We start from the raw sequence: 17030 nt of genomic DNA, 5'->3' as shown, positions 1-17030 counted from the left end.
CAGAGTGATGATTGTCACTGGTGGCTAGGATCATTACAATCATAGGGACGTTCATCATTACAATTAGTTTCAATACTCACCCTTACATTTTATACTTTTATCCCGGGATATCAGAGAGGTCAGGGCTCCGCTCTCGATTATTCTCACATGTAAAGCTGTATCCATCTTCGTGTCGCATGCTCGATAGGTGCTGGTACTCACCCTTACATTTTAGACTTTTGCCTGAGTGGTCAGGGCTCCGCCCTCGATTATTCTCACATGTAAAGCTGTATCCATCGTTGTGTCGCATGCTCGATAGGTGCTGGTGCTCACCCTTACATTTTATACTTATGTCGGAGTGGTCAGGGCTCCGCTCTCGATTATTCTCACATGTAAAGCTGTATCCATCTTCGTGTCGTATTCTCGATAGGTGCTGGTGCTCACCCTTACATTTTATACTTTTGCCTGAGTGGTCAGGGCTCCGCCCTCGATTATTCTCACATGTAAAGCTGTATCCATCGTTGTGTCGCATGCTCGATAGGTGCTGGTGCTCACCCTTACATTTTATACTTTTGTCGGAGTGGTCAGGGCTCCGCTCTCGATTATTCTCACATGTAAAGCTGTATCCATCTTCATGTCGCATGCTCGATAGGTGCTGGTGCTCACCCTTACATTTTATACTTTTGCCTGAGTGGTCAGGGCTCCGCCCTCGATTATTCTCACATGTAAAGCTGTATCCATCTTCATGTCGCATGCTCGATAGGTGCTGGTGCTCACCCTTACATTTTATACTTTTGTCTGAGTGGTCAGGGCTCCGCTCTCGATTATTCTCACATGTAAAGCTGTATCCATCTTCGTGTCGTATTCTCGATAGGTGCTGGTACTCACCCTTACATTTTATACTTTTGTCGGAGTGGTCAGGGCTCCGCTCTCGATTATTCTCACATGTAAAGCTGTATCCATCTTCGTGTCATATTCTCGATAGGTGCTGGTGCTCACCCTTACATTTTATACTTTTGCCTGAGTGGTCAGGGCTCCGCTCTCGATTATTCTCACATGTAAAGCTGTATCCATCTTCGTGTCATATTCTCGATAGGTGCTGGTGCTCACCCTTACAATTTATACTTTTGTCGGAGTGGTCAGGGCTCCGCTCTCAATTATTCTCACATGTAAAGCTGTATCCATCTTCGTGTCATATTCTCGATAGGTGCTGGTACTCACCCTTACATTTTATACTTTTGCCTGAGTGGTCAGGGCTCCGCCCTCGATTATTCTCACATGTAAAGCTGTATCCATCTTCATGTCGCATGCTCGATAGGTGCTGGTACTCACCCTTACATTTTATACTTTTGTCGGAGTGGTCAGGGCTCCGCTCTCGATTATTCTCACATGTAAAGCTGTATCCATCTTCGTGTCGTATTCTCGATAGGTGCTGGTACTCACCCTTACATTTTATACTTTTGTCTGAGTGGTCAGGGCTCCGCTCTCGATTATTCTCACATGTAAAGCTGTATCCATCTTCGTGTCATATTCTCGATAGGTGCTGGTACTCACCCTTACATTTTATACTTTTGCCTGAGTGGTCAGGGCTCCGCTCTCGATTATTCTCACATGTAAAGCTGTATCCATCTTCATGTCGCATGCTCGATAGGTGCTGGTACTCACCCTTACATTTTATACTTTTGTCGGAGTGGTCAGGGCTCCGCTCTCGATTATTCTCACATGTAAAGCTGTATCCATCTTCGTGTCGTATTCTCGATAGGTGCTGGTACTCACCCTTACATTTTATACTTTTGTCTGAGTGGTCAGGGCTCCGCTCTCGATTATTCTCACATGTAAAGCTGTATCCATCTTCGTGTCATATTCTCGATAGGTGCTGGTACTCACCCTTACATTTTATACTTTTGTCTGAGTGGTCAGGGCTCCGCTCTCGATTATTCTCACATGTAAAGCTGTATCCATCTTCGTGTCATATTCTCGATAGGTGCTGGTACTCACCCTTACATTTTATACTTTTGTCTGAGTGGTCAGGGCTCCGCTCTCAATTATTCTCACATGTAAAGCTGTATCCATCTTCGTGTCATATTCTCGATAGGTGCTGGTACTCACCCTTACATTTTATACTTTTGTCTGAGTGGTCAGGGCTCCGCTCTCAATTATTCTCACATGTAAAGCTGTATCCATCGTTGTGTCGCATGCTGGATAGGTGCTGGTGCTCACCCTTACATTTTATACTTTTGTCGGAGTGGTCAGGGCTCCGCTCTCGATTATTCTCACATGTAAAGCTGTATCCATCTTCCTGTCGTATGCTCGATAGGTGCTGGTCCTCACCCTTACATTTTATACTTTTGTCGGAGTGGTCAGGGCTCCGCTCTCGATTATTCACACATTTAAAGCTGTATCCATTTTCATGTCGCATGCTCGATAGGTGCTGGTACTCACCCTGACATTTTATACTTTTGTCGGAGTGGTCAGGGCTCCGCTCTCGATTATTCACACATTTAAAGCTGTATCCATTTTCATGTCGCATGCTCGATAGGTGCTGGTACTCACCCTGACATTTTATACTTTTGTCGGAGTGGTCAGGGCTCCGCTCTCGATTATTCACACATTTAAAGCTGTATCCATCTTCCTGTCGTATGCTCGATAGGTGCTGGTAACTCACCCTTACATTTTAGACTTTTGTCTGAGTGGTCAGGGCTCCGCCCTCGATTATTCTCACATGTAAAGCTGTATCCATCGTTGTGTCGCATGCTCGATAGGTGCTGGTGCTCACCCTTACATTTTATACTTTTGTCGGAGTGGTCAGGGCTCCGCTTTCGATTATTCTCACATGTAGAGCTCTATCCATCGTTGTGTCGTATGCTCGATAGGTGCTTGTCCTCACCCTTACATTTTATACTTTTGTCTGAGTGGTCAGGGCTCCGCTCTCGATTATTCTCACATGTAAAGCTGTATCCATCTTCGTGTCGTATTCTCGATAGGTGCTGGTACTCACCCTTACATTTTATACTTTTGTCGGATTGGTCAGGGCTCTGCTCTCGATTATTCTCACATGTAAAGCTGTATCCATCTTCGTGTCATATTCTCGATAGGTGCTGGTACTCACCCTTACATTTTATACTTTTGTCTGAGTGGTCAGGGCTCCGCTCTCGATTATTCTCACATGTAAAGCTGTATCCATCGTTGTGTCGCATGCTCGATAGGTGCTGGTGCTCACCCTTACATTTTATACTTTTGTCTGAGTGGTCAGGGCTCCGCTCTCGATTATTCTCACATGTAAAGCTGTATCCATCTTCGTGTCGTATTCTCGATAGGTGCTGGTACTCACCCTTACATTTTATACTTTTGTCGGAGTGGTCAGGACTCCGCTCTCGATTATTCTCACATGTAAAGCTGTATCCATCTTTGTGTCGCATGCTCGATAGGTGCTGGTGCTCACCCTTACATTTTATACTTTTGTCTGAGTGGTCAGGGCTCCGCTCTCGATTATTCTCACATGTAAAGCTGTATCCATCTTTGTGTCGCATGCTCGATAGGTGCTGGTACTCACCCTTACATTTTATACTTATGTCGGAGTGGTCAGGGCTCCGCTCTCGATTATTCTCACATGTAAAGCTGTATCCATCTTCGTGTCGTATTCTCGATAGGTGCTGGTACTCACCCTTACATTTTATACTTTTGTCGGAGTGGTCAGGGCTCCGCTCTCGATTATTCTCACATGTAAAGCTGTATCCATCTTCGTGTCGTATTCTCGATAGGTGCTGGTACTCACCCTTACATTTTATACTTTTGTCGGAGTGGTCAGGGCTCTGCTCTCGATTATTCTCACATGTAAAGCTATATCCATCTTCGTGTCGTATTCTCGATAGGTGCTGGTACTCACCCTTACATTTTATACTTATGTCGGAGTGGTCAGGGCTCCGCTCTCGATTATTCTCACATGTAAAGCTGTATCCATCTTTGTGTCGCATGCTCGATAGGTGCTGGTACTCACCCTTACATTTTATACTTATGTCGGAGTGGTCAGGGCTCCGCTCTCGATTATTCTCACATGTAAAGCTGTATCCATCTTCGTGTCATATTCTCGATAGGTGCTGGTACTCACCCTTACATTTTATACTTTTGTCTGAGTGGTCAGGGCTCCGCCCTCGATTATTCTCACATGTAAAGCTGTATCCATCTTCGTGTCATATTCTCGATAGGTGCTGGTACTCACCCTTACATTTTATACTTTTGTCGGAGTGGTCAGGGCTCTGCTCTCGATTATTCTCACATGTAAAGCTATATCCATCTTTGTGTCGTATTCTCGATAGGTGCTGGTACTCCCTCTTACATTTTATACTTTTGTCTGAGTGGTCAGGGCTCCGCTCTCGATTATTCTCACATGTAAAGCTGTATCCATCTTCGTGTCGTATGCTCGATCGGTGCTGGTGCTCACCCTTACATTTTATACTTTTGTCGGAGTGGTCAGGGCTCCGCTCTCGATTATTCTCACATGTAAAGCTGTATTCATCTTCTTGTCGCATGCTCGATAGGGGCTGGTACTCACCCTTACATTTTATACGTTTGTCGTAGTGGTCAGGGGTCTCGTGTCCTTCTCACTGTCTTCTTTCCTGTAGGTTGTTGGGCATTATGACGGGATTACGAAACAAATTAACTGGACAGGCACCACAATTCTGTGGCTCAAGGGCTCGCCCCCCTCGGATAGTCCGCCCTGTGTGTTTGATACCGATGATCCATCATGTGTAAAAAGTAAGTGACCTTCATCCACCATCTGTTCATAGCAGTAGGGAGGCCACATCCCTTCTGTTCACTGTTCTCTCCTCCTCAGCTCCTCTCTCCACATTTGCCATGGTGGCTCTTGGGGCCGGACTAACACTGGTGATGTTCGGAATGGCGAGTATCCTAATTATGAGGTGAGTCCTCCTTGTGAGGTCAGTGCCCCATCTATCCTCACCCACCACAGTGAGGCCATAGCACTGTGTCACTAGTGGGCAGTCATATATCTGAGTGGGAAGGGTCACATACATGGGAGGAGCAGTGCTGGCGTGGTGGGTGGTACCCCACTGGATGGCGCCTGTCTGTCTGTTTATCCGCAGGAAGCTGATGTTGGAGAAGGAATTGGCCTCAATGTTGTGGAGGATTCGCTGGGAAGAACTGCAGTTTGGGAACTCTGAGAAATACCACAAATGTGCTGGGAGCCGCCTGACCCTGTCATTAGTGAGTTACTGCCCCTCAAATATTAGCCTGCACCTCAAGTATCACCTGACATTGTAATTACCCCTCTCCTCACCTCATATACTCCCAAATTATTGATCAGTTATTATTACAAGTCCCAAAGACCAATTATAAATGTGAACCTGTGGGAATAATGACCGCGGAGCTCGCGCAGTGAGGTCACAGCTCAAATACAACCAGCAGGAAATGACCCTGAGAGAAGCTCTGCTCGCTCACCGGGAGGAGAAGAGGCCAGAACTGCCTCCTACAGGAGGGTCCGTGCCCAGCACAAAACATACCGCAGAGGGTGCAGTCACCTGGTGTAAGACATGCCACAGCAAATATTCACCTAGCAGCCCACCAAACACCAGCATAATATACAGAAACCTGCAACAGCCTAGGATGAAGGAGACGCGAGGGCAGAGGGTCTGTAGGTCCACACACGTATCGCCACACATAGCTTCTTCAGGGGACAATGGTAATGGCAGATCACCTTGTAAATCACCTCGTTCCCATGTATTAAATGTCTGAAAAGCAAATCACCTGTTTGAAGGAGGCAGACTCTGATGTCCTATGCACTGATCGTATCCTGTCATTATATTTCATACAATCTCATCCACATGTTATAGCAATACAGTCACCATGCACATTGGTGCTTATAAGGTTTCTCGTATACATGCGTTATAACCCTCTTACACTGATATGGAGGTTGGAGGCCAGCTTGAAAAGCGTGTCACCTGTATGACAGAGGCAGACTCTGGTGTGGAGGCTGATTTACTTCTCAGGTAGATGTCAGTTCATGCTGGCCTCCAGCCTCCACACCAGAGCCTGCCTCCGTCATACAGGTGATCTACTTCTCATGCTGATCTCCAGCCTAGCCACCAGAGCCTGGCTCCGTCATACAAGTTATCTGCTTTTTATGCTGACTTCCAATCTCCACACCAGAACCTGCAATAATAATAATAATAATAATAATAATAATAATAATTATTATTTTTATATAGCGCTAACATATTCCACAGCGCTTTACAGTTTGGCCCACATTATCATCACTGTCCCCGATGGGGCTCACAATCTACATTCCCTATCAGTATGTCTTTGGAATGTGGGAGGAAACCGGAGAACCCGGATGAAACCCACGCAAACACGGGGAGAACATACAAACTCCTTGCAGATGTTGTCCTTGGTGGACTTTGAACCCAGAACTCCAGCGCTGCAAGGCTGCAGTGCTATCCTCTGAGCCACCGTGCTGCCCATGGATCATACAGGTGATCTACTTCTCATGCTGGCCTCTGGCCTTCACACTAGAACCTGCCTCCATCATGCAGGTGATCTACTTCTCACGCTGACCTCCGGCCTCCACACTAGAACTTGCCTCCATCATACAGGTGATCTGCTTCTCATGCTGACCTCCGACCTCCACACTAGAACTTGCCTGCATCATACAGGTGATTTGCTTCTCATGCTGACCTCCGGCCTCCACACTAGAACTTGCCTGCATCATACAGGTGATCTGCTTCTCATGCTGACCTCTGGCCTCCACACTAGAACTTGCCTGCATCATACAGGTGATCTGCCTCTCATGCTGACCTCCGGCCTCCACACTAGAACTTGCCTCCATCATACAGGTGATCTGCTTCTCATGCTGACCCCCCCGGCCTCCACACTAGAACTTGCCTGCATCATACAGGTGATCTGCTTCTCATGCTGACCCCCCGGCCTCCACACTAGAACTTGCCTGCATCATACAGGTGATCTGCTTCTCATGCTGACCCCCCGGCCTCCACACTAGAACTTGCCTGCATCATACAGGTGATCTGCCTCTCATGCTGACCTCCGACCTCCACACTAGAACTTGCCTCCATCATACAGGTGATCTGCTTCTCATGCTGAACCCCCGGCCTCCACACTAGAACTTGCCTGCATCATACAGGTGATCTGCCTCTCATGCTGACCTCCGACCTCCACACTAGAACTTGCCTGCATCATACAGGTGATCTGCTTCTCATGCTGACCTCCGGCCTCCACACTAGAACTTGCCTGCATCATACAGGTGATCTGCTTCTCATGCTGACCTCCGACCTCCACACTAGAACTTGCCTCCATCATACAGGTGATCTGCTTCTCATGCTGACCCCCCGGCCTCCACACTAGAACTTGCCTGCATCATACAGGTGATCTGCTTCTCATGCTGACCTCCGGCCTCCACACTAGAACTTGCCTCCATCATACAGGTGATCTGCTTCTCATGCTGACCTCCGGCCTCCACACTAGAACTTGCCTCCATCATACAGGTGATCTGCTTCTCATGCTGACCTCCGGCCTCCACACTAGAACTTGCCTGCATCATACAGGTGATCTGCTTCTCATGCTGACCTCCGGCCTCCATACTAGAACTTGCCTGCATCATACAGGTGATCTGCTTCTAATGCTGACCCCCTGCCTTCATACTAGAACTTGCCTGCATCATACAGGTGATCTGCTTCTCACGCTGACCTCCGGCCTCCAAACTAGAACTTGCCTCCATCATACAGGTGATCTGCTTCTCATGCTCACCCCCAGCCTCCACACTAGAACTTGCCTGCATCATACAGGTGATCTGCTTCTCATGCTGACCTCCGGCCTCCACACTAGAACTTGCCTCCATCATACAGGTGATCTGCTTTTCATGCTGAATTTCAATCTCCACACCAGAACTTGCCTCCATCATACAGGTGATCTGCTTTTCATGCTGACTTCCAATCTCCACACCAGAACCTGCCTCCATCATACAGGTGATTTCCTTTATTACTAGTCTCCTGCCTCCATACTAGAGGCTTCCACCGTCCTACAGGTGATCTGCTTCTCAGTCATTGTGATGTGAGAGGGAATGAAGAAGCCATGTGTGGCGATCCGTGTGGGGACCTGCAGACCCTCTGCCCTCACGTCTCCTCCATCCTGGGTTGTTGCAGGGTTCTGTTTATGGTGCTGGTGTTTGGTGGGCTATTAGTTGAATATTTGCTGTTGCACGTCTTACACCAGGTGACTGCACCCACTGCTGGCGGTATCTTTTGTGCTGGGCCTGTCCTATAGGAGGCCATTTTGGCCTCTTCTCCTCATGGTCAGCCGGGCTGAGCTGTGTGTGTGTCTGTCTCTGTGTGATTTTCGGCTGTGCCATTGTTTGCTGTATTAGTGTTTTCTGTGTATCTGTGATTCCCGGTGCTGAACATATGAAGAGGGCGACATATAAATCAGGACAAGGACAGGCGGGTGCAGAGCAGGCGAGGGCCCGACCCCCTCGGGAAGGAGACACGAGGTTGGGGGGCTGTTTTAACCCCTGCCCCGATTATTAACCCTTATCATTCCCCTTAGCTCAGCGTTAGGGTACGCCCAGATGGCACGGCAGCAGCGAGGCCCGAGCGCCCCCCATGTGTGGCTCGCCAATGGCTGTCTGACTGAGGAACAGAAGCTTCTGGCAGTGGGCCACCGTGGTGGGCGCAGTTCAACATCAGTGGTCGCACCATTTGGTCTCTAAACCTGAATTTCTCCCTCCTGTCTCAGATTTTATCACACACTTCAATATTTCCGCTTACATTAATACCTCACATATTACTGCCCCATTCACTAATCATTAGCGACACAACACCATTCTGCCATGACTCACCCTTCCCTCGGATTAACCCACACACTGACTACTACCCCATGTCGCAGGCATCACCCCATACAGCAGATTATCTTACAGCTTCCTGCCTTCTTGGATCGTCATAAAATAGAGGCGATGTCCCAGAGTGACAGTGAGGCAGACAGGTCCATACCGGAAGCTCAGGCCACCGCCACTAGGGGAACGTGTTATGTCCTGGTCAGGTGTGCAGCCAGTACTTGTCATAGGATGATATATACTGTATATTACACATAGTATATACTTATAGATCGAGCGCATGAATGAAATATTCTACTCATCACCCATTGTCTAAGTAGAACTATTTGTAAATGTGCTAATGGCATGAAATTCTCACCAGATGTTAGTAACAATCCATCCAAACCACACAGGACAGAAATCACCAAAGATGTCCACAAATTATGTATAATAAGGAGAAATGGCACAGGGTAAAATATTGAACAATTAACTGAGATTTTTCTCCTTCACCTCATTGGGGGACACAGAGACTGTGGGTGTATGCTTCTGCCGCTAGGAGGCTGACACTAAGTGGAAAAGAGAGGTTAGCTCCTCCTCCGCAGTATACACCCTCGCCCCTATTGCGGTCGGAAATCAGTTTCTTGCTTAGTGTCCATGGAGGCACACACGTCTGGTTTTGCTCCACACTTTTTTTTTCCCATGAAGATGAGACGGGCGACGGACCCTATTGAAAGGGTCCGATCTCCCCAAACCATCAACAGGCGAGCACGTGCGAGTGTCTCTCCATGTATCCTCTCCCGTGATGTGGAACACAATGCCGGACTTAGCCCTGTCCACCCCTAGGTATTGAAACCATGGGCTGTACAGAGGCACAAGACTAGTCCATGCGGCCCCCACTGCTCCACCAATGCTTAGACTGCGGTGCTGCAAGGTGGCGGACGGTCCCTCTCCTCACCCCCTGAAGGGTTTAGATGGAGCTAGGGTGCCTGTACCATCCTATTTTGTCAAGGCCCCCTCACATACCTGAGCTGGGAAGCTGAAGAGGATCGTCAATGAGGAGAGGGCCTGGGAGGGCTCCTGCGGCGAAGATCCAGGGCTGGAGCCCTTAAGCTGTCAGATGCCACCGGCCAGTGGCTGCAGAGCGGTGCAGAGAAGCCCGCGCCAGTAAGTAGCACCATTTTTTTGTGGCACCATGGAGTCGCCCCCCCCGTCGCGAGCAGGGGATAAATTGAGGCCGCTGCTTTAGCCGAAGCTAGGCCGCGACCGGAATTTCTGCCTCCGGGCTGCATGTCACTTCCGGCAGCCCGCCCCCCAGGCCTGGGCGGCGGGGGATAAATTTAGTCCCCGGCTTCGGAGCACGGCTAGGCTGCAGACCCGGAAGTACCACCCCTGGACCTGTTTATATGCTGGCTGTCCGCCCCACAGCTGGTGGCGCGCGATTTTTGTGCAGAGGCGTCCAGGAACGGGGGTCACAGGACTGGGGTAAGTGCCGCCCGGGAGACCACAGGGAAAGCGAGGTGCTACCTCCTTCCCCCTATCCCCAGCAGGGGACTGATACGGCATGTCCGAAGAAGCAGCATGCATCTCTTGTTGTGCGCAGAGCCAAACGTGCCCAGAAGCTCTCCCCTGCGACCGAACCCACAAAGCTGGTGTGGGCAGACCGCAAAGGACAGGGCCCGGAGCCCGACGCCTAACAGAACCTCAGTGTCTGTCCTCCTCTGCGACCAAGGTGCCAAGCCCCCCAGTGTGGGTTCTATCACTGTCACAGGTTATGCAATTGAGTCCCTTCAGGCCTCAGATGGGGGCAGGGACAGTGGCTCGCCAGCCTTAGCGGGGACCTCCACCTCACAAGAGCCTCTCGCCTGCAGGGGCCGCTCTCACTTCAGGCAGACTCGAGGGAAACGAATCCACACGGTGTCGCCCAGTCCATCCGGTGCCTTGGCATCCGTAAGTTCTGCTTCTCGCTCCCCGTCACCAGTGGTTAATAGCGAGCAGACCTCAGAATTCGACTCAGACGAGCCCTTTGACCTGGATACTCCAGTGTCATGTGAAACAGTGGACAGCCTCATAGAAGCTGTCAATTAGACCTTGGGGATTGAGGATGATCCCGCAGCTGCTACGGGGCATGAAGTGGCATTTAAGCAAGTGAAGCACCCGCACAGAATTTTTTCCTCTCACCCGGAGTTTGAGGTCATAGTGCAGCGGCACAGAGAGCGTCCAGACAGGCGTTTCTCAGGTCAAAAGGCACTCGAAACAAGGTATCCGTTTGCTCCGGTCCTCCGTAAAAAATGGATGGAATCCCCGATGGTGGATCCTCCAGTTTCGCACCTAGCCACTAAGACCCTGCTATCTGTCCCTAGTGTTTCCTCAATTAAGGATCCCACGGATCGCCTTATAGAGAGCTTAGCTCGCTCAGTATATGAGGCGTCAGGGTCAGCGCTCGCTCCCTCATTCGCAGCAACTTGGGTAGCCAAGGCTATGATATCATGGTCAGAAACATTAAACAAGGTCGCGCAGGAGAAGGATCTACCTGCAGGGATTTCGGAGGTCGCAGGTCAGATGGCGATGGCCGGAGACTATGTAATCAATGCGTCTTTGGATGCGGGCAATTGCTCGGCACTTGCTGCCGCTAATGCAATTTCTATCAGAAGAGCCCTATGGTTAAGGACATAGCGAGCCGATTCTACTTCTAAGAAGTCCTTGACTTCCCTGCCTTATCAGTGCGGCCACCTATTTGGGGAGAAGTTGGATTAACTTATGTCCGACTCCACAGGAGGAAAGAGCGGGCTTCTCCCTCAACAAAACGCTTTTTCGTCACCCGTTTTCAGGCACGTTTTGGGGCCTTTCGCAACCCCGGGTGGACTACAGCGGCCAATTCCGCTGCCTCAGGCCGCCCCAACCAGGATAGGGAGCGGCAGGTCTCATATAGAGCCAACCCTTTGGGGAGAATGCATACTCAGCAGCCCAGATCGAGGGGATCCAGATCCCAAAGATCGTCGGCCAAATGACTCGAGGCCTTTACCAGACGACACCGGCAAGGTGGGCGACCGCCTGCTGTGGTTTCACCACGTCTGGGTCAGTGTCGCTCATGGCGCATGGGGAAAGGAATTGGTGGCCTCAGGTTACAAATAGAATTTGTCAGATATCCTCCAAGATGGTTTTTTCTTTCCTGGCTTCCCAGGGTGGATACCCAGGCAAGGGCTCTATTGGGAGCCATCAAATCGCTCCAGCACAACGGAGTCATTGTTCCAGTGCCAGAACACGAAAGAGCTCAGGGGTTCTATTCCAACCTTATTGCGGTTCCCAAAAAGGACGGATCTGTCAGGCCTGTTTTGGACCTGAAGCTTCTGAACAAATTCATCAGGATCAGACATTTCCGGATGGAGTCTCTCCGTTCAGTCATATCCGCCATGGAGCAGTGAGAATACTTGGCCTCAATAGACATCCAGGATGCATATCTGCATATTCCCATTTTTCCTCCTCATCAGAGGTTTCTACGCTTCACCATTGGCGATTAACATTTTCAGTTCGTAGCGCTACCCTTCGGGCTAGCCACGGCTCCCAGAGTGTTCACAAAGGTTATGGCAGTTCTCATGGTCACACTGCTTTCTCGAGGCATAGTCATCTTGCCTTATCTGGACGACCTCTTGGTCAAAGGCCCGTCAATACGGGCATGCGAGGAAAAGGTCAACATCACGCTAGATACTCTTGCCCGCTTAGGATGGTTGGCAATGCAAAGAAGTCATCCCTTGTGCCAGCTCAGAAGATCTCCTTCTTAGGAATGATCTTCGACACTTTCCGAGGGTTGGTGATTCTCCCTCAGGTAAAGGTACTGGCTCTCCGGCAGGGAGTCTGGGTACTTCGCCAACCAGTCCCTCATACCATCCGATCTGGGATGAGGATTCTAGGGAAAATGGTGGCAGCAATGGAGGCGATACCTTTCGCCCAGTTCCATCTTCGACCCTTGCAGCACGCCCTCCTGTCAGCTTGGGGCAAGAACCCTTTCACGATCGATTGGCAGTGTCGTCTGTCCTCTCAGGTCAGGCAGTCTCTCGGATGGTGGATAACCAGTTCCTCTCTGACCCAGGTGTAATGTAAAATGTCTGTAAGATCTGTATGTTGAAGTGAAGTATGATATTTCTAGAACTTTCTAGAAATCTCCCCTTTCCAGCTGAGTTACATTGTACACTGTCAGCTTGCAGCAGCCCCTTCCCCCCCAAGTCTTATCAGCTCCCTGCTTGCATCTGAAACATGAAACCGTCCATTTCCTCTCGAAGCACAGCAAAGGGGAAAAGGTCTCTTTGTTGAAAACACAGGCTGTATGCCAGTATGTGGAAAGTATTCAAACAAGTCATATTGTAAAAACCATACCCAGCAGAGATATAAAACCCACATTTCTGCGAAGGGCACAAAGCCAGCTTATTAATTCCTAATTTTCACAGTTATAACCTCTCCAGAAACTGATATATGGATTGCTCCCAAATGGAGGGTCCTAAGTATAGCATGCTTGGTGTCTTCGGATTAGAGGAAGGGGGGTGGAACCTCCCCAGTCGGCCCCCTTTGCTGAGGTCACACAGCCTAGACCATAAGGGATGCGAGGGGACAATGAGCTCAGTCAGCTGAGGTCCTCATGGCAGAGAGACGTGCCGATGAGTGGGGACATTTGGTTAAGCGCCCCTCCCCCCCAGCCACATGGGATGCCTAAAGAGTCATAAGCAACCGTGAGTGTACTTTCTGTTTTCATCCATTTTTGTTTTATATTTGTATTTGTACATATTTAATGTCTCAACTTTATAGCAACTTTTATCTGTATAATCACTGCCCTTTTGGGAATAAATCTTAAAATTATCAGTTTGTCTCCATGCTCTAAGAAACGAACTATGCGCCTCTTTTAGATAATCGCTACAGATTTCAGGGGTTTGCCCCGGACCATCTTAATTTAACTCTGTGAACTATGAAAAGCGTGGATGGTGGCAGCGTGGTGTGTGCGATTGATTAGGCTAGTTGGCAGGACAGAAGGGTCTTATATTGCTAAAGGGGGGCTGCGGCCACAGCATTGATAATTCCCTTACTGCGGTAGCCTAATTGTCCGTGCACAACAAGCAGCCCGTCCGGCAACTAATTATCCTAGGTGTAGTTCCCTGACTGACCTGAGGGTAAGGGGGCGCTGGAGAGCTGCCAGTTCCAAAGTGGAACTGAGAAAGTGGGATATACATAAATCCCCGCAGTTCTTGGAAGGTTGTTAGCAGCGGTGGGGCATCCAAAATAACCCCCCTGCGGTAAATTGTTGGAGCAAGGTTAGCTTGCTGCATTTTTGTCACATGATGCCAGTGGTGGGATAACTAAGATAAGCCCCCCACTGTGCCTGTGATAGCCGTGTGCCGGCAGTGTGTCGCGTCCCTCCGTCCGCTGATACACCCGTGTCAGTGGTGGGATTGTGGCATATTGGTGACACAGGGTCCACTGTCCGTCGCGTTTTGGTGGCAGCGGGACCCCCGTTCGTCACATATTGGTGTCAGAGCGGTGGGATAATCCTAGAGCATTAGTGATTTGGTTTGAGAAATCATTCCTCTCACTAAAAACCTGCACGGTTCCTGCGGGAATCCTGCGTCATAGGTTTTGGAGAACAGACTCAGTGGTTACTAGTCCTGAGACATTTGTGTGTACGTGCGAGTATCCCCTCCCTCCTCTCCGTTTTTCTTTTCTATCTTTTATTTGGCAACCATGGCTACGCAGGGAGAATCTTATTATAAGCAGCTCAATAAGGACACCCTGAGGTCCCTGTGCACGTCAAAGCAGATTGACGTCGCCGACAAGACCAAAGCCCAGTTGGTCACGGCTCTAGTGCAATGGGATGAGAGCCAGGGTGCAGAAGGCAGCGCCAGTGCCGATGGTGCAGCCGCAGGGGTCCAGATGATGCAGACCGCCAGCCAGCCGGGAAGTCCTGGACCCCTATCTGCAATTGGCCCTACAGCAACTCCCTGCTGAAGACCATGTGGGACATCTGCAGCTGATCCAGCTATACCGGCAGGAGACATAAGCCGAGCTCCAGGCGCAGAGGGCCCATGAACTTGAGCTGCTTCTGCGGGGTTGGAATGCCCCCACAGCTGGAAGCATTGAGCCCAGCAGCGTCCAGAGTCCTAAACCCCGGCCAGAGCATTTTCCCAGACGGAAAAGGACGGGGACTTGGACACGTTTCTGCGCGCCTTTCAGAAAGCCTGCAGACAGTACCAGCTGGATAAGGTCCAATGGGCCAGGTACTTGACTCCAGGGCTAAAAGGCAAAGCTCTGGAGGCGTTTGCTTCTCTTCCGCCAGAAGCCGATGGTGACTATGATGTCATAAAGCAGCCTCTGATTGCTAAATACCGGCTGACACCTGAGGTATACCGAAAGAAGTTCCGGAACCTCCAACATGGCCCACACGATAGCTATAGTGATGTGGTGCAAGGACTCAGGACCCACTTTGACCAGTGGATCCATGGACTGTCAGTGAACACCTTTGAGCTGCTACGGGACCTGATGATCAAAGACCGGTTCCTGCATCTCTGCCCAGCTGAGGTCCTACAGTTCATCCTGGACCGCGAACCACCGAATGCGGACAAAGCGGCGCAGATCGCCGACAACTATGAGGCCAACCGGAAGCCAGAGATGCGGAGGCCAGTCACCACCGGCTGGAGAGGGGGCAAGCCTGCAACCAACCCCAGTGCCCCAGCTAGCCGTCACTCCGGTGGCCCTGTCCCTGTTGCCAACACCAGGCCTACTATTGACAGTCGCCTGTGTCACCACTGCAAGCGGCCTGGTCACTTTAGTTACACCTGTCCGGAGAGGCCGAAGAATCCCCCAGCCAAGGCCTCTGGGCCCAACGCCTCTGTTCTTTTGGTTGGTGGTGTGGTTGGGAGGATTGACGACAACGTTCAACCTGTTCAGGTGGGGGCCCGCCTTGCTACAGGCCTCAAGGACACCGGGGCTGAACGAACTCTCATCCGTCCTGGACTGGCGGCTCCTGAAGAGTTTGCTGAAGGGAAAACCCTGACTGTCACCGGGATTGGAGGCACCCATTGTCCCTTGCCAGTGGCCCGGGTTTTCCTTGATTGGGGTGCTGGGAGCGGGTTGAGGGAGGTGGGAGTGTCAGAAAACCTGCCCACTGATGGTTTATTGGGGACTGACTTGGGGAGGATGGTTGCATACTATGTCCCTGACACCCTTCCCAAATCTGATAATAAGGGTAACGTTAACCCTGGTGTTGATGATGATGGGAAACTGAATGTGTTACCTGATAATACCTTGATGAGTAGTGATGCAACTAACAACCATTCTCTCCCCAGGAATGATGCTGATGGTGATGTGAATGTACCAAAGCAATCTGATAACCATTCTTTTCCTAGGAATGATGATGATGATGATGTATCTGTGCCGACTGAACCTGTTAACCATTTCTTTGAAACGGTAGATGTGTCCACAGGTACCGAAGTGCTCAGCCCCGTCACTCTGCAGAGTGAGACGGCTGAGGAACCCCTGGCTGTCACGTGGGGCTTAGTCCCACTAAGGCTGTAATACCCGGGGGCCCTGTGATGTCCCTATAACTAGGGGAAACCCTGTCTGACCCTCAACCCAGGGTTTTTGCTGATGGTGCAAATGCCTGAGCCTCCAACCTTTCCTTGTCTCCTGCTCAGCCCTGCACTTAACCCTCCACCCTCCACCCAGTGAGGAGACACACCACCAAAGCCCCCACACAAATTATGACAGGGAGAACTTAAACTGCACTGCGCCGCGCACACACAGGAATATACAGTAATGTGAACAGGGCACAACTAAACACAAATATGGGAAGGAGAAAGGATAACAACGGATCATACGGCACCAGATACGAATCTCTCTCTCTGCAACACCTCCACTCCAGACCGGAACCACTTGGTATGAAACACAAGCTATAATCGGCGACGCCCATAGGCCAGCATGACTATTTAAAGACCGTGGGCGTGACTAACCATCCAACCTGGTCTCCAGCAGGATTAACCCCCGAGAGCCTGAAGATCAGGCCGGCGCCACTGAGGCTATAGTGGCTGGAGGTGGAACTACCTCTGCCTGCCGGACGCTGTGGTGTGAACAGCATCCGACATGGACATGACATTACCCCATCTTCTACGAGGGACCTCCGGACCCTCAAGACTCATAGGACCCGGCTTGTCCGGATGACGACGGTGAAAAGAACTGA

General features: G+C 50.2%; 1 protein-coding gene across 3 annotated transcripts in view; it reads left to right on the top strand.

Annotated features, from left to right (window-relative positions):
* NPR2 (natriuretic peptide receptor 2) overlaps positions 1 to 17030 on the top strand; it is a 390456-nt gene that overhangs the window by 170105 nt on the left and 203321 nt on the right. For all 3 annotated transcript variants that reach the window (XM_073563313.1, XM_073563312.1, XM_073563311.1), the window contains exons 6-8: positions 4602 to 4734; positions 4814 to 4898; positions 5082 to 5202. In XM_073563313.1, coding sequence (XP_073419414.1) covers positions 4602 to 4734; positions 4814 to 4898; positions 5082 to 5202 — 339 coding nt within the window. The remainder of the gene's footprint in view (positions 1 to 4601; positions 4735 to 4813; positions 4899 to 5081; positions 5203 to 17030) is intronic.

Source organism: Dendrobates tinctorius, unplaced genomic scaffold (assembly GCF_039654945.1).
Source record: "Dendrobates tinctorius isolate UK_male_01 unplaced genomic scaffold, ASM3965494v1 ptg000386l, whole genome shotgun sequence".
Lineage (NCBI taxonomy): Eukaryota > Metazoa > Chordata > Amphibia > Anura > Dendrobatidae > Dendrobates > Dendrobates tinctorius.
Note: the sequence above shows the minus strand (reverse complement) of the source record. Positions and strands in the feature narration are given on the sequence as shown.